General features: G+C 49.8%; 2 protein-coding genes across 2 annotated transcripts; one reads left to right on the plus strand and one right to left on the minus strand.

Moving 5' to 3' along the window:
- Positions 1-7,009: 7,009 nt before the first annotated feature.
- LOC100829031 lies at positions 7,010-8,655 on the minus strand. The gene has a single exon (XM_003576556.4). The coding sequence runs from the start codon at positions 8,453-8,455 to the stop codon at positions 7,247-7,249; it is 1,209 nt and encodes a 402-aa protein (XP_003576604.1). The 5' UTR covers positions 8,456-8,655; the 3' UTR covers positions 7,010-7,246.
- Positions 8,656-13,647: 4,992 nt separating this feature from the next.
- On the plus strand, positions 13,648-15,532 carry LOC100829329 (acyl-[acyl-carrier-protein] desaturase 4, chloroplastic). The gene is made up of 2 exons (XM_003576557.4): positions 13,648-14,046; positions 14,134-15,532. Exons 1-2 carry the CDS (start codon positions 13,985-13,987, stop codon positions 15,287-15,289), a joined length of 1,218 nt encoding a protein of 405 aa, XP_003576605.1. The 5' UTR covers positions 13,648-13,984; the 3' UTR covers positions 15,290-15,532.
- The last annotated feature ends 2,711 nt before the right edge of the window (positions 15,533-18,243 follow it).

Below are 18,243 nucleotides of genomic sequence, written 5' to 3' on the forward strand. Positions count from 1 at the left end.
TTATTTTTCTTCCGTAGACCGTAGGCTGTTTTCGTCCGGGCGTTGTGTTTGGGAGTCTTGAGCCGGTTGGCCATGCGTGGCCGTGTGTGTGTGTGTCTTGGGCTGTTGCGTGGCCGTGTGTGTGGGTCATGGGCTGTTTGTTTGCCCCGCGCGGCCCTTGTTTTTGTTTGTGTTTCTGACTTGCCTTTTTCAGTTTTCTTTTACCTTTTATAAGTTCAACGTGGAGCACTGGAGCTACGACCGGCTCCTAGGCCTCCTGGGCCCCTGGCCGATGTGGTATCGTACTCGGCTGGGTTCCTGATTTTGATTCGGATTGCCTATATATGGGCCTTTCACGACCCAGTTCTTCTCACTAGTCCACGGCAGGCTGTTCTAAAAAAGAAAAAGAAATCCACGGCAGGCGGCCGGACGGGGTGTACGAAGCAGAAGTGAGTCGGTTCTGGTAAAAAAAAAAAGCAGGAGTGAGTCAGTTCCGCAGCCCACGCAACCACGCGCGCTGGCGCACTGGCGCGGCCGGCCGTTCGTTGGATGGATGCCCGTGCCCTGATTCCTCATCCATCATAACCAAACGATGGCGAAGGTGCAGCGCAGAAGTCGCATAGTTCAGGTACGTGCGGCGGCCGGCGCCGTTCACATCGTGGCTGTTTGTTGTACATCGTACGTACTGTCCCCGTCCGTGCCTCCGTGGTCCACGATGGAAGATGCATGCATGCTTTGCCATCTCGCCGACCATCGCGCGCGGCATGCATATATGCAGCGGCGCCAGTAGGTACTGACGTACATGCGGCCGGCAGGTCTGCGCGATGAAGACCGGCCAGCCATTGGTAATGGTTTGACTTTGATCAGGACGTGCCCCTCACGTCGCGCGGTGGCCGCGTGTACCGCTGTGAAGACTCAAGATCCCGAGCATGCATGTGACTTTCCTACCCGGCCACGCAGCAAGATCCGCTCATAAATTGGTCGGAGTCCACCGGGAGGGCCGTATGTGAATTCTCCCAAACAAAAAACGTAGAGTACCCCGTATGTGAAATTCTTCAGAATGGGATGGTTGATCAATTATGATTTGGCTCTACTCCAAGACGTGCACACAGCTAGCGATCGCGAAACGTACGAGTGCGGTGCATATGCAAAGATTCTTGCCAGGAGAAGATAACGCGGACAAGGGACAAAAGAGAAAGAGTACTCTCGAGCTTATTTTGACAGCGGCTGGCCCTATGCCTACTTGCCTGGGCCTTCTGATCCACGGCATTTTTAGAATTAATAACGTAGGAATGGGAAAACACGGAATTGTGATAGAAATGCATGTGCAAAACAAAGGATTGAAAAACACGTGAATTTTATAGACTTTGGTGTTTGATTTTTTTTCTAGAATACACCCAATAAGGTGTATCATCATTTATAGAAGAAGGCTGCGATGCAGCAATTGGTGTTTGATTCTCAGAAATAGGAAAATGCATGAATCCTAATAAACATTGTCGATTAAGGTCAAACCACAAAACAAAAGTAAAAGTTTGTTGTTCATATGCCACTAAATATCATTGTCCCATTGTTTGTGGAAATGAATGAAAAAAAAAGTTCTAGACGGAGTGTAGAATTCTTGTGTTTTTCCTATGATTCATTCCATTGAATCAAATGAATGAATGTCGAATAGTGTCTCTAAAGGGAAATTTTCCTACTCTTATGGTTTTTATATAAATCAAAGATGCACTAAATATGAAATGCTTACTACGTAAATGCGCTAGATTGATGAAACGACAGTATCTATCTCTATTTCAACCAAGAAAGCGGGCGAGCAACTGGGTACTGTATCAATGAAAAGAAAGAGGTTTTGCTCGAATATGATGTTTTGGCTCACACGCTACAAGGAGCTCTTCATTTTTCTTATTTATGAAAATAATATATTAGAGATTCGAAATAATGGGTGTAAGTATAGAGGTATTCTGGATGCCTATAATTTTTTGTTGAAAGATGCAAAAATCATAAAATTGTAGATCTAGAAGGTAAAGTGTTGATCTATTTAAAATCTTCAAAAGAAAATTTATGATTTTTGCACATATCACAAATTAATGTATTTCCTGATGAAAATTTATAGGTATATAGAATACCTCTATGTTTACATTGGAAATTTTCTAATTTTCTCAAATTCAGAAATATGATTTTATATTTTTAGTTCGGACTCCAAGAAGACCGATCTCCAAAAGCCATTTTCGGTTGCATAAACACTTGTTTGAGTAGTCTTTTGCTCCTACAGTACTCCAGTAGCAAATTTAAATGGTCATGGGGGTCCATCGCCTTGGAATCATGTCTTAATTTTTATTCCATGACGTGTTGATTTAGCACAATCACTTATATGAAACAAATATGGATTATTTAAAAAAAATATGGTTTACAATCCAAAACAATCAAAAATTGGCCCTAACTATATTATTTTTACAGGTATATTATTTTAAATCCGTAGCAAGTAAATTGTCTGGTCTTTGCCGTCTGCCGCGTCCGGCACACTGGCTTGTGTCCGCTGCAATCTGGTAACTCGTATCTCCTAAGTTAAAGCCACCCCCTCTAAGGGCAACTCCAGCAGGGCAACCCAAACGGATCACCTTTTGTGGTCGTTTTTGTCCGTTTGGGTCGCGGGTCGGACAGACAATGGCCTCAGTCCGGCCTTCGTCCGTTTGGGTCGGGATGTGCGCCCAGCGGGGGGACGCAAATTGAGAATAAAACAAATATTTGGGGGAAGAACACAACATGAACCCTAAAAGATTTGCTTCATTTCATTCAACAATAAACCGATACAACTAGCTACGGTCGTCCTCCTACACCGGGGGAAAGGTGGTTATACCCTCCTAAGGTTGTGAACCACTTAGGAAAACTAAATTTCTAAAATGGTTCATAACCCACCCTAGTATAGCCAACTTTTTGCCCCCGAAAGCTACAGATCTTCCTCATCCACACATTGGAGCACCTCCGGCGGTTTGGCGGAGGAGTACCGGAGGAGCCAGCCTCTGGTCCGCATGCCAAGACCGCCGGTTGAGCTCGAACGCACGGTCCGCCGTCATCTCTCGGGCGATCTCTGCGTTGTCCAAGGCCTTTCGGCGGCCGTCGTCTTTGACGTCGTGCTCCGACGAGGCCTTCTTCGCGAAGAAGATGAGGCGCTCCTCCTCTTCCTCGGGAGTCCCGAGAACTCGGAAGCTGGATCCAGGGGGAGGAGGAGCCGGCACCGCGGCAGGAGGAGGAGCCAGCGCTTCCTCCTCGATATGCATCGCCTCCAATTCCGGCGCTTCTTCTACTCAGTGCTCCATCTTGGGCACCCGTAGTACGCCTCCGTCGTCGTGCCTCGGGGGAAGCCTACTGCGACGGTCTTCTCCACGAACGGCTGGGAAAGCATCCCGGCCACGCGCGCACGTTCGTCGAGAAGGCGGACGGAGGCAACACCGGCGGATCCATATCGGCTAGGGTTTTGGGGATGTGGCGAGTAAATGGGGATGACTCGGTCCCATTAAAAAGGGAGGGGGGGGGGGGGTTGTTGGGCCACTGGCTGGGGGCCCGGAAATGCGAAAGGGTTTGACCTAGGCGGACGAGTGGACCGCGCGGCTTCCCAGTCTGCAGAGACGCAAACCCGTCTCAGATTTGGAGAGAATGGGTCGACGCGGACCAAAATGCAGACCGCTGCGCAAATGGGTCGCCCCGCTGAGGGCACGCATTTTGTCGGTTTCATGCCGAACGGACTGCGCAGGTTCAAATGTGTCGCCATGCTGGAGTTGCCCTAAGCATTGGCACGCTGGTTTTCCAGTTCGACGATGATAAACTTCCATAGGCAACCTATCACCGTCTCTGTTTTGCTCGTCAGCTAATCTCCCCGTCCCATTCTTCCCTCCTATCCTCTCGAATCCGTTGTCTCACCTCTTGATCGGATGGACTGCGAATGGCAACCTCAACCTGCAAACTGTTTAGGCCTTGCGACTTTCGTTTTTGCATGGGAGTGCCACTACATTTGACTTTCCGATTTTACAGAAGTGATACGGTCACGACTTTGTCCGTGACTTCATGGTATCATTTCATGGCTGGCTGGGCCCTCTAAGCTACGCAGAGGCTCTGCGCGTCCGGCAAATGATTGCATCTTGTGATCATTATTGCGCTCTGATGACAAGGGAAATTTCGGAGAAAACATGCATCGGCGGGCCTCCATTGCACGGCAGCCTTTTGCCACGGAGGCCCCAACAGAATCCAGATGGATCCGCCTCCAAAAGCGCCTACAAAGCCGAGCTGTGACCGAATCAAATCACACCTGCTGCTTTGCTGCTAGTACCATTGTCCTCGGTGTCATGCTTGCTCCTTTGCTTCCCCCGGAGGCCGGAGGAGAGCGCCCAGCGTCTGCAGCGTTTTGCCACTACCCACCGGCACATGCACCCACGGCTCCTCGATCGAACAAGGTCGCATACAGAAGCAGAGGCCTCCCTGCTCCGTGCGCGTTTGGCGGTTACAGTACAGGGCTGTGTAAGAGCGGCAGCCGTGTCGTATCAGCAACACGACGCTACGCCGAGATCGTGTCTGGCCCCGACGCTCCGTGCCAACGCCTCTGATTAAAACTACTCTCCCGCTTTGCGTTCGATGTCCCCCTTCGGTCGGAATGAAGCCAAGCCTTTACAGCGGTACGTACGGTGTCGTCGCCCCGGATCGGATCGGGAGCTTCGCTTTGCTGCCGGAGTAAAAGGCGAGCGAAGGATCCCAGCTCCGATCGCTCGGCCGGAACATGCATGCCTTTACAGGCTTATCGCAACACGGCACCCAGCACGCACGTACGTACGTACGTGCGTTCGTGCCCGTGATTCGATATTATGCGCGCAGATTGTCACGGTCGTTCAATTCGTTAGGGGAATAATGTATTGGCCAGGGCACGGGCGATGACCTGGTACTGTCCGACCGCCGATGCTTCACGCATTATTAAGATCGGATCGGGATTAGCTAGCTGCATTCACCCCTCCCCTCCCTCTAGTGACACTACTCAATTAGCAAGTGCATCGGAGTACTAAATGTGGTCCAGGAGCATCGTCCGTTTTCTCGAGTTAATTCTTACTAGTAGTACTCACGTCGAGTAGCCCCGGCCTCCAGGATGGAGCGGGGCCGTACCTGCCAACGTGATCCCGTGCACGAGCTCACGGATGTATGTACGCCACGCGCTCCGTCGATTCCACCTTTGGATACTTTTGACACGAAGGCGCGATCGGGCCGGTTGATGCAGTGCTGGATCGAGCAAGTGTTGACACATGCAACCACAACTGGTGCCTGTGGTCCAGGGATAGACAGCTCGTATGCACGTACATACGTACAGCCCTGAATATTGTTTGCTACACTTTCCAGTGTGAGCGAACCATGTTTTGTTCGTCGTGTGCTCCCCCCTTGCAAGCAAAAATGAGCCAAGCAGCTCCATCATAGTACTTCTTGGTTATAATGAAAACCAAGCATGAACTGGCCACGTATAGTAAAGTCTGATATCAGTGCATGGAGTGAAGGGACCACAAAAGAATGTGTGACTTCTGAAGAAACTTGGGATAATAAGGTAGGTGCAAGATGTGTCGGTTGCTGGACTTGGAATTCGCGGCTCGTTTTGATTACCGTGTAATCGGCATTCCTGACGTCAGTGGTTGCAGCTAGATTTTCTTCTTTTCTCGCCGCAACGCCAATAGCATACGGACAAGCCCAGGGGCCAGTGTTCTGTGCCACAGAGTAATAAGTCCTGATTTCGTCTGCGGAAAGAAACACTAGTGGTACTAAACACCCATGGCACGATTAAACATCGCGTCCACTTGTAGGAAATTTCTTCCCAAGTTTTTCTTCCCAGATAACCTATTCATATCGACCTTTAGCACTTGCACTGTTTCAGATATGTACATGCCTAGGAGGACACACATAGTTTCAGTCTGAAACCATCGACTTTCCTTCTAAATTGAATGAAACGGCGCCTACATTTGAAGCGGAGGAGCAGTACGATTAACGATGCCGGGGACAAATATTTTTCTAGATGAAGAAAAAAAAATCTAAAATGTCATCAACTCGTCAGGGCATCAGTGTGACAGCGCCACCCTTTTTCAGAACTCAGCAGCACCAGACGCACAGGACCACCAATACGTGCAGTTTCGTGCGATGCGAGAGCGAGCACACGGGTGCGCAGGGGTGCTCCGTGCCCGGCGGCGATCACGCCGGCGCATTAAAGGAGCTAGCGAGCGGCCGAACCCGCGCCATCGATCTCAAATCTCGTACGTCGTCTCCGTTCACAAGCAAAGCGAGGATGGATGGATCGTGTCATCGAAGGCGCCAGCACGGGGTGCGTCGTACAGCGTACAGCGGCGCCCCACGGGCTACCCGCGCGTGTGGGAGTTGCAACTTTGCAAGTTGCCACCAGCGAAGACAAGGGACAAAGTCATCCTTTCGGGTGACGTACACCGTGGCCGCAAGGGGAACGAAAGGGGGCGGAGGCTGGTGGTGCACGCATGCGTGCATGGCCAACTGCTTCCCCAAGTGTTCCTTTCCTCCGGATTAAGAAAAGTTTAGCGTGAGAACGGAATTGGTAATTAGTTACTGCCACTAGTCCACTACACAAATGGCGCATTTTCTTGCTTGGTTTTGCAAAGAATGGAAACGGAGTTGTCTAGGTTGGGATGCAAATTGCAGAGGATGCTGAGCACCGAAGGAAAGCATGCGTGCGCCTTCTGCAAATGCGTAGCTCAAATTCTTGGCAGTTGGTCAACTAATGCAAGGGCTAGTGCGAACTGCTAAATGCGATGGGTTATCAACGAGGTCAAGCATACGTGATCTCGCCACCCAGTTACCTTTGGATGGATGGAAGTTTCGCAAGATCGGTATCTGGTTAAATAATCATGTCTGTTGATTTATCAGCTTCGTTTAATAGAAGCAGCATGCATTGGCATTGGCACCCATCCAACGTGACTGGTAAAGATTCCTCGCAACTAACGGTATCCAACATATGCACATGCTCGCCAGAAAAATATATCCATGGAGAAATAAAGGGATCGGTGTTAATTTATTGGGCATTGACATATTGTTATTTGGCAATTAGCACATGAACACGGCTTTAATTTACGTGTGTATCCATGCACATGAACATGGGTTAGTTTACTTTCTCACTTAACATACAGGTGTTCTTTAATCCCCCATATGAGGAGGAAATAGAAAAAAAAAAAAAAAAGGGCAGATGCTACATGCCCGGCCGGCCGACGCCGTTGAGGTGAGGTCACGACCTCGCCACCGCTTGAGCGAGGCGCTGGACCTTGGCAGCTATCTCTGGCGGTACTCGCACGGCAGATCGAAGCGGCTTCTTGCCCCGCCGGAAATCAAGCCCGAGCGCGTCTGACACGTCCTCGGAGCTCCATCCGGCTCGCCTGAGCGAGTCCGAGCACCGGTCCGTTTTCAGCAGCAGTGCGTCGAGCACAGCCTCCGCGTCAGAAGCCGGCGTCGTCTCCTCCCCGTCGAACATTCCCGAGGCGGTCACCTCGACCATCTCATCAACTTCCCTGTCCCTCCAGCCGCCTTCCTTGAGCACCGATCCGAGCTTGTCGAGGTAGCTGTCGACCCAGCGCGGGGTCGACCGCCGAGGCGGCGAGGGGCAACCGGCTGACGAGGAGGAAGAGGATGACGACGCGGTGGAGGCTTCGGAGGACGACGAGTCGCGGCGGCGGCGGTCGGATGATGCGTCGCTCCAGAACTCGATCCAGCGCGGGGCCTGGACGGCGTCGAGGCTGCGGCGCGTGCACGGCGTAGTACTGCTCGTGCCGGAAGAGTGCGTCTTGGCCAACGGGGAGGAGATGGAGATCTCTGCCATCGGCTGGAAGGAGGACTCGCGGGTGAAGAAGTGAACGACGTCGAGGCCGCAGCATAAGACGCGGTCATCGGTGACGAAGAAGACCGGGTTCCCGGCGAGGCAGGGGCGGCAGGGCAGGTAGCACCGGTCGAACAGCGGCACAAGGAGCGGCGCGCGCCGGATCGCGGAGCGAGCGAGCCGCCTCGCGCGGTCGGTGTCCGCTGGCCGGGGTCCCCAGCAGCGCGGCCAGAGCGCGCCCCGCGCGATCTGAAGGGACGCCGCCGCGACGGGGAGGTCGAACGCCGCGCGAAGCCCCGAGCGCCCGCGCCAGTCCGGGAACCCTGGGCCCGAGGGGAGCCCGAGCGCCAGCACGGCCCGGAGGTCCGGCGGGAAAGTGAATCCAAACTCAGCCTCGGCACGGGCGAACTCCGCGTCGGAGAGGCCCGGGAGGATGGCCACTCCGGAGGAACGGAGGTGGGAGAGCACGGAGGAGGCTACGCCGTGGAAGGAGTAGAGCCCGTGGCGCGGTGTCGACGCCGACGCCGACGCGGGGCCAGCTGCGGCGCGCGTGGACAGGCGGCGCAGGGCGGCCGCGTGCGCCGCCGGGCCGAGCCCCGCCATCCGGTGGTCCACATCCACCATTGTAGCCGTCTGAATCGTCTTCTCAACACCCTGCGTTTGGATGGGGAGTTTCTGATGGGCAAATGAAACGGCGATTTCGTTTGCGGAACAGGGGACGCTTTTGGGTCGAACAGGGTGACCAGGGAGTTTTATATAGCGGTGGCCGCGGGGTGCAGCCAGAGGAAGGACAAGTGTGGGACCTATGACTATGGGCTGTGGCCCCACTTTGGAGATCTGAAGTCCTGGCGCTGCTTCGGTTTGGTTGGTCGGAATATATATGACGAGCCTCTATTATTTTCTCCTAAAATATCGAGAGCCCATTTGAACCCTCAAATAATTGGCACCTAGACAAATGATCAATTTTTAAATTTCTAGTCACAATTTTTTTAAATGGTACGTCTAGCTCAAATTGAGCCAATGACCCTATTTGAATTCAAACATTTTTTAATTCAAATAAAGTCAAAATTTTAAAATTAATCTGATTTTTATGGTAGGTCAAACTTTGTCTTAGACTCATGTCAGCCTCCAAATTATCTAAAAACTAGAAAACAAAATAATAATGGAAGAGGGGCCCAGAGTTGGCTCATCAGAACCCTCCAGCCCGTGTCTAACATGTCTGCCTTTTTGTCGAACACCCATTGTGCGCGACTTCACCAGACTTTTGTCGGTGGCTTGAGAAGTCGTGCATGCCCCGACCATGCAACTTTGTCCCCTATACCTAGCTACCTCGTCAAAGCCCCATCGGCCTCGCCTGTTTCCCCTTCTAAGGTTCATGAAGGTCTGTACATGACGGCTTCATGATGATGAAGGTCATATTTGCCAAAGTGGAGTTTTATTGCATTTTTTGTCGAATATGTGTACGAGTTGGAGTTACACTTAGACTTGTATTTAGTGATGGATTGGTGTTTAGGTAAAACACATCTAACCCAGACCTAATGTATAAAGCCACCGCAAATTAACCCAAAAAGTAAAATGCAAGGTATGTACCCGCGCAAGGTAGGCGCGATGCGATGTTCAATATTAATGGGGAGGACCGACAGTAGTCACAGCCCTAAGGATGTAGCTGACAACGGCGTACCTCGTGAACCTTTATTGATGTCATGTTGCTATGGTTGGTCGTTCTTTGGTAGTTCATAATGCCCCGGAATTTTCTAACAAAATTGTTAGGTTTAGTCACACGTCGGTTGTGAGGGAGATAAGGATCGACTTATATGGGTGAGGGTAGCCCCAGTCTTTGGAGAGAATATGGTCCAAAAGACCACTTAGAGCATCTTCAGCAGTAGCCCTTAAAACAGGGTCCCTAAATCCTGTTTAGGGGCTTCCTCCTAAAAATTTTAGTCCCTATTTTAATTTGAGTTTCAGCAGTACCCCTTAAACTTCAGCCCCTGTTTAGTTTTGCATTTACACTGACCAGTGGGTCCCATACGTCAGTGGCTCGTTGCGTTTTTTTTCCTCCTATCATCTTGTTCTTCCAAGATGGAGCAGGCGTCCGACGAATTGAAGGGGAGGCCGAGGGAGAGACGCAGGGGCGGCCGACGGGGAGGCGCGCGGCAGGGACGGCGGACGGCGAGGCGCGGAGGTTGTGTTGCTTTCTGGTTGAGCCGAATTGATGCATGTAGGTTGGAGATGTTGGTTTGGCAAGTCTCGGGATCACGTAACAAATGATATCTGAACCCAGGTGCATGGATACATATCTTGGTGGACTGATGAGAAAGTCGGTCATAATTTTTGGTGCTGAAATCGCAGGTGATAGCGGCCACATGTTGACCGACATGCGAGGGGGACTATTTTGTGTTAGTCCCTTGTGCTTATAAGCTTCATATGTTACTTTTTGGTTGACGTAATTTTTTTGAACCGGAGGACTCAATATCTATTAATATGAAGGCAAGAATTGTCCAATTAATCAACTAAAAGTTACTCACTCCGTTTCATAATTCTTATCTCAAATTTGTTCAAAAATAGATGTATCTATTCCTAAAACGCGTCTAGATACATGTAATATTTCAACAAGAATTATGAAACGGAAGGAGTAGTTAAAAAACGTGACAAATATCCATCGTTTGACGTACTTGATGTATGCGAGCGAGAGATGTTGGCACGGTGGGCCCACTGGTTTAGTGCCACAGGATCACGTTAAGGAAAGTGACAAAATCAGCTGTTCTATGCCACTGCATTAAGGAAGTGATCAGCCTAATTCACCGCGGCTAGCGACACGGAAACTAAAATGACGGCCGTTCCGACGTCCGACATAAGACGAGAAAAACCTTCCCTCTCGCGTGGACGACAACAAGACATTTATTCAGCAATTATGCAGCGCCGTGGCTGCAGCCGGGACTAGTTGTCGAAAAGACTTGACGTCGGAATCCTAGCCATCAAATTGACGTGACGTCGAAATCTTAGCCGCCGACCCGTCTGTCTTTGATGCGTACTGCATATACACATTGCGATTTGCGCGAGATTCAGACCTGTAGTGATTGCCTACATGTACTTATTGCTCGAATTCGACGTCTTGCGGTTTTGGGTAATCTCCAGCCTTCCGTTTGTTGTCCTTGTCTCCGACTTCAAATTGCCACTGTCAGGAAATAAAGTGACAACGACAAAATGAACTTATATACTAGCACCACCATTGTGCCAACATGTGCAGCCGTGACTTTTCTTGATCAGACGACTGGCCTTTCTAGACGTAGATTTCTTTGTGAGTTCCTCCGTGCCTAGATTTCTGTAGATTTCTGCTGTGTGCTTTGGTTGTAGGTCGGTGTCTCACGGCCTCACGGTGGGAAATGACATGATAGTACTGGCAACATGTCACAGGAAGCCATGGACGCGTTCGGCAGTGGATGTCGTTACGAAATGTGAAAATGCAGCTCTCCTTGCACGTGAAAACTGCAAAGCCTACTCGGCCCTGGAGGAAGAAAATAATACAGTACTCTCGTTCCTAACTACGAGCAGACACGTAACTTAATGATGATGCTTTGCCCCCGGAACACACTCGATCAGTACGTGCACGCTGACACCAAGGCGTGTACGCGCTTCGAAGGATGGATGTTGCTGCTGTAAGCTTACACGCCCACGCCCCCCAGCTTCCGTCTCCTTCTCAAACGAAATCTGACCGCTTCCTGCACTACTAAACAATTACTGGCTGCTGGCATCTTCTGCAAAAGTTAGACGCGCGAGTACCGATCAGTTGTCGCAGGTGTGCATCTCGCGACTTTGCAGATCGCAGCAGCGATGGATAATTAGCTAGGCTCACTGCTTCCAGCCACAGGCAGAGTTTGCAGTAAAAAATGGCAAAATGGAAGCAGAGAATAGGAGGGTTGGGAACGCATGTGCATGCGGCCGACGGGGGCACTGCCTGGCTCTGGCTCTTGCAATGCAATCGTGCGGCTGGCAAGTACTATAATGTCAACACGAGCGAGTGCGTGCGCGGCTCACGTGCGAACATGTGCAGCAGTTCGCGCGTACCAGCCTTGGTAAGTAATCCGTGAGGTGAGGTGAGGCGAGGTTTGGTGGTGTTCTCTTTTATCATACCGGACAGTGGAAACGGGATTCATTTTTTCTTTCGGGCTTCATCGGTTTTCCATAAAATACTCCTCCTATCTTGCGACTTCATGAGTTCATGTAGCCGCCACGAAGTGGGCAAGCCTCTCTTTTTTCAAAAATAAAAAATGCCACGAAGTACGTTCATTGCAAACTCGTAGAGTTCAGAGTACATTTCCGAAGATAGACTGAGCAGGTCCCTTGCTTGGAGTATTTCCATGCCGCACTTGCGAATTCGACAGGGAGAAACGAAGCAAATGAGAGGGGGCAAACGAGATGGCATTGGTGCTTTTTGATAGGCACCTGGGCCTGTCCTTATTTTTTCCTACACCACGGGCAGAGTTTAGCTCCAGAGTATAGTCATACTGATTGTACCAAGCCTCTTTAGGCCCGAGAAGGGGGTTTCCACATTCCGGAAATCAGCCCAACAACTACACGCGTGTCGGCCCATAACTCCACGCGTGGCTGTCCACTGTCCTGTATGTACCGTACTGGTGTGCTCCTCTTTTTTTTTTTAACAGCAGCTGTGCTCCTCTTCTCTGTACTTGTGGTCTTTGCAAAGTGGTAAATCTTTAAAAAAAAACTTTGAAATGAACTGTTGAACCATGTCTTTGCAAAGTGGTAAAATCAGCACTATATTTAGAAAAAATATTTTTGTAGTATTTGAAAATTGTTTGCTAAATAAGTTCGCCTCTATAAAAAAATATCTTTACTCCTTTACAAAAAGTGTGCATCTTTATATAAAAAATCACATTTATCAGTAACGTTCACCTTTGTAAAAAATATTAACTTCTATAAAAAGAACGGTCACCAATTCACCATTTTTTTTCGTTTCTATTAAAATTGAAGTTTACGTTCCAGGCTCCATTGCTGGTGTTCCTGAGCAACAATTGTTCGTTGGTTTATAGCCTGGAAAGTTAGTAATAACTGAAAAATCCAGTGATTTCTCTGCTCGCCTCTAGTCCATTACTATCTCGAAGATTTAAACTTACTTTCCAATGTGGATGTGCCAATTGTCAGCCCGAGGGATGGAAAGAGGAGGACAAAAATGCATTCAATGTTTACACTGGTCAGAAGTACGCTACTAGTACCAACTATGTACCGCATTCGGCTTATAAAAAAAACCCTACGTACTGCATTCAACTCTTGAGCCATGAGCATCAGAACGTGCATAGATGGCCCGATGATGGCTAGGAACGTAATAAGTGAAGTGCTACAGACTAGAGAGGCTAGCTTAGCATGGATATCGTATATCATGCATGTGCAGCAATTACCACACCCACATGCCGCTGCTCTGAATCGAAAAGAAAAAAAGCGCGTTGCCTTCTGCTGTTATCTGTGTACAAGAAGTTTACTGAAGGAGCGGAAAGTTGTGGCGTTGAACAACCTGGTCTTTTTTTTCTCTCTCGACGACAGACGTTTTACTGAACTCAGAAGTCGCATAAAATGGATACGCATCGATCTAACAATTTGATATACTATCTCGGTCTAATAATAGTGCGCATCTTATGTTTCATTTAACCACGGCTTTGACAAAAAAAAACTACAGTATTTCATTATATGTGACTAGTACGATCAAAGTCAAACTATAATAACACAAACATTTGAATTGGACTGCAATTACTTTCGAATTCTCCGCGCACAAAATAAAGAATTTTCTACTCTCAATTCCAATCCCTAAATTCTATCGGCAGTGTTTCGAACGTAAGATTTGCAGCTAGGTGAACTGGTTCCACCGTAGGTAATCGGACCACTCACAGGTTGATTTTTTAGTTCTCACTGGTCATGGAGTGGCCTCGATCCTTTCCTATAGGTACCGTACGTGTCGGCACGCGGCAGCTTCAGTTCCGCTGACCCCACCATCAATCCCCATTTTCATGTGCAACCAAACATGTCATGCATATGTGCATATATATATATATACACACAGCAAACTCACTGGGTGTTCATCGCATTGGCCGGTGCTGTATCGTCTCGTCAGTGAAGTTTTGCGCCTTGCAGTACTGAGAGAAGATGAGCATGCTCAAGTCTTTCCCACACGGCCTCGGCGTGCCGGCACAGGGGAATCCAAGCTGGTACGTACGGCTCTGTTTGTCACGTCCTACATACAGATGCACACACGATGTGTTTAGAAAGCGGAGCTACGGATGTGATGCATGCAGGTGCAGGAGCCGGGCTGCGACAAGAGGCGGCGGGAGATGGGCCAGCTGCAAGGCCAACGCCTTAACAAATTTCGAGGACTTGGTGACGGGGATGCCGGCGCCTGAACAGGTGGAGGCGGTGCGGTGTCTGAACCTGGGCGGGTGGGTGGAGCAACATCTGCTGCCGCTGCTGACCCCGGTTGACGAGTCATGGCAGCCCAGCGACCTGCTCCCCTGCCTCTCCCTCTCTCCACGCTCCGCCGAGCAGCAGCAACAGGCGACGACGACGACGGAGGAGCTTCAGGCGCGAGCCGCGAGCGTGCCGGACGACGTGCTGGTGTGCCTGGTGGGCAACATGGTGACGGAGGAGGCGCTGCCGACGTACATGTGCATGGGCAACAGGGCGGAGGCCGCCCACGACGCCACGGGCTGCAGCCCTGACCCCTGGGCGCGCTGGCTCCGCGGGTGGACCGCCGAGGAGAACCGCCACGGCGACCTCCTCAACCGCTACCTCTACCTCTGCGGCCGCGTCGACATGCGCCAGGTGGAGCGCACCGTGCACCACCTCCTCCGCAACGGCATGAGGATGCCGGTGCCCCCCTCCAGCCCTTACCACAACGTCGTCTACGGGGCGTTCCAGGAGCGCGCCACGTTCGTGTCCCACTCGCGCGTCGCCAGGCACGCGGCGCGCCACGGCGACCGCTGCCTCGCCAGGATCTGCGGCGCCGTGGCGGCCGACGAGAGGCGCCACGAGACGGCCTACGCCAGGGCGGTAGGGAAGCTGTTCGAGGTCGACCCGGACGGCATGGCGCGGGCGCTGGCCGACGTGCTGCGCGCCAAGGTCACCATGCCGGGGCAGTTCATGACCGACGGCCGCGACGCCGACCTCTTCGCGCGCTTCTCGGCCGTGGCGCAGCGGGCCGGGGTGTACACGGCGAGGGACTATGGCGACATGGTGGAGCACTTCGTGCGGAGGTGGAAGGTGCCGGAGCTCGGCGGCGCGGGGGGGCAGATGTCCGGCGAGGGGAGGCGCGCGCAGGAGTACGTGTGCGGGCTGCCGCGCAAGATCCGCAGGATGGAGGAGCTGGCCCACGACCGCGTCACCAAGGCCGCGAAAGAGCCCGAGTTCGCAAGGTTCAGCTGGATCTTCGACAGGCCTGTCTGCATCAGGGCCTAATCCTCATAAATCCTTGAGCTAAAGTTCTATCGGGGTCATGAATAACAGGCAGCAGCGTCAGCACCACTGCACCAGGATGATCGTTGTCATGAATAGTCTACGTACCTACATTATCGTGTTACTAGCACATATCAGTACTAGTGATTGGAGTCGAGCTTACTGGCCGCAACTTACATTCAAGTGTGTATGTGTGTTATTTGGCCAAATATCAATCACATTTGAACGCACATGATCAAAAATTTATTTGATCAAAAATTTATTTGGTCAAGGGGCGTATCGTGCCCTCTATTTTTATTTCTTCTCGATATCTCACAAGCTATGGGTGTACATGTATAACACCCACACACGTACAAGCACAACATTTAACCACACACGGACTAGTATTCTACACGAATACACACTCGGCTAACAAAACTAGGACTAGGACTCTAATCCTAATCCCATTAGGACACACACATGCGTCTAGCTAGACTCAAACTCAAGATTATGCTAACAATCTTCCCCTAATCTTGAAGTTGTTGTCTTCCGCGCTCCTCCCGGTCTTGGCTCTTTTCAGCTTCAAGACTCGTCGACTCACCTCAACGTATGATCCGGACTACCAGCCCACGCGGACACATCTCGCGTGCTACGTGCAGTTAGACACACCATTAATCTCACGCATGAACTCAACTAAACTGGTCATGATCCCACTACACGCTAAACTTGGTCTTCTCGCCGAGACACACAGATGACCACATGCCACCTTGTCTGCACGCACGTCGATCCCTTGCTCCGATGACACACCATATTAGACAACTTTCGACCGTGACATGCTTCCACTGCAACAGAGCCTCACACCGACGAGCACTTGGACACGACCACGACTCACGGATGCTGACGCTAAAACACATAACTCCTCACGAGCTTGCCGACAACAGTTTGCCTTGATGCCGAGTACTTTCTGGTGATCAGTACTATGATCTCCCATTATGAGGAGATCGGCCCACCGTGATGACAACTCGATCCAATCCGCTGAACGCTACTCCGCAACTTTGTCCGATCCGATCCGCCGGACGCTACTCCTCACACAACCGCCACCGTCGAATCTGATCCGCCGCCGCTGTTGCCCGCTCTTATCCGCGGACGCCGCTCCGCCATCGATGCCCGCCCCGAGGCGCTAGCACATCGCCTCCCCGGGGCAAGCGCGTCTTCAAATCTTGAACCTCGCTCTGATACCAAATGTTGGATTTGCCCAAAGATCAATCACATGAAGACGCACACGATCAAAAATTTATTTGGCCAAGGACCCGTATCGTGCCCTCTATTTTTATTTCTCCTCAATCTCACGACTTGGTTACAAGTTATGGGTGTACATGTATATATACACACACGTACAAGCACAACATCTAACCACACACGGACTAGTATCCTACATGAATACACACTCGGCTAACAAAACTAGGACTAGGACTCTAATCCTAATCCCATTAGGGGACACACACATGCGACTAGCTAGACTCAAACTCAAGATTATGCTAACACAGTTCCGGTGTTAGTTTGTTAAAGCTATATCTTTGTGTAAGGAGATGATTTACGTATGTGTTGAATTGGATAATGGCATATATCATATATGTTCTGGGATCGCTGCTATATAATCATGCGATGCGGTTTATAATACATTGCAAACTTAAGCAGATACTTTCTCCGTTTTATAGTTCTTGTCAAAATATTACATGTATCTAGACGCCTTTAGATACATCTATTTCTTGGCAAATTTGAGACAAGAATTATGTAACGGAGGGAGTAGATCATAGGCGACCAAACCCGTACTCCGTGGAATGTAAAATCTCACACGTTTGGGATTATTTGAAAAGATATTATTTTTTTACAAAGAGGCATGGCCCCGATTTCATATAGGAGTATCAGAAACCGTATAGACAATAACACATCAAATTCTCCAGGAGAAGCACACATCACAGCGAGCGATCGCAAGAACACGAATCACCAAGGATCTCGTCATCGATGGCCAACCTCTCGTGCCGCTTGGAAGACCTCACTTGATAATCTCACGAATAAGCTAGCTACCCCTACCCAGTTGAGAGGTTCTTGGTTCGAGTATTTTGTCTACAAAACAAACCAAGATGACATCAGTGCCAACTCTCTTAGTAACAGTCACCTGGTTACTTTTTTTTAGCGTACAGTCACATGGTTACTTAGATGAATTGAGCGGCAGTGGCAGAGTTGGAATATTGATTTAGTGTGGGGCAACTGATGTGTCAATAATCCATGTTTTTGAGATTCACCAAAGCATAAATATTCTTTTTCTCCTTATTTTCACTACCTGGTAAACACTTTACAGAAGACATCTCACGCCAAAAAATCAAACTGTATAAGCCTAATAAGCGATAATCAACACAATCAGTGGCAGAGACAGGGGTGAGCCAACCGGGGCTCGGGCCAAGAAAAAATCCATTAGATCCAGGATTAGCTCTTCCTAAAATTTTGTATTCTATAGGTATTGGTCCCACTCAACATTCATCTGATGCACTGTCGGTCACTGGGAAATACTAATCGTTCCTCCATCTTCTATTGACTTTGTCTAATTTTTTCTTTTGTGTAATATGCAATTCAGCACTTGTATATCATTTTGTTTTCAACAATGAATGACAACAAAATCAATGAAATAAAAAATAATTTTGCTACCACATATGTTTCAGCTTTTGTTAACTGAGTATAAATTTTTTGTTCTTTTTAGCTGGCCCTCCCTATCATATTTTCTTACCTCTGCCTCCGAACGCAATAAATTAAGGCACCTGGATATGGATGCACCTGAATGTCAGTGGTTGAATAGGAAGAGTATAGAGAACTTTTAGTCAAATAATATATGAATAATCTCCTAAAAATTTTAGATACCACGTCAAAAAGATAGTGCAGATCTTCAAGCCTAAAACATAGAAAATCAAGACCTCGAGTCG

The sequence above is a fragment of the Brachypodium distachyon genome, chromosome 4 (assembly GCF_000005505.3).
Source record: "Brachypodium distachyon strain Bd21 chromosome 4, Brachypodium_distachyon_v3.0, whole genome shotgun sequence".
Classification (NCBI taxonomy): Eukaryota; Viridiplantae; Streptophyta; class Magnoliopsida; order Poales; family Poaceae; genus Brachypodium; species Brachypodium distachyon.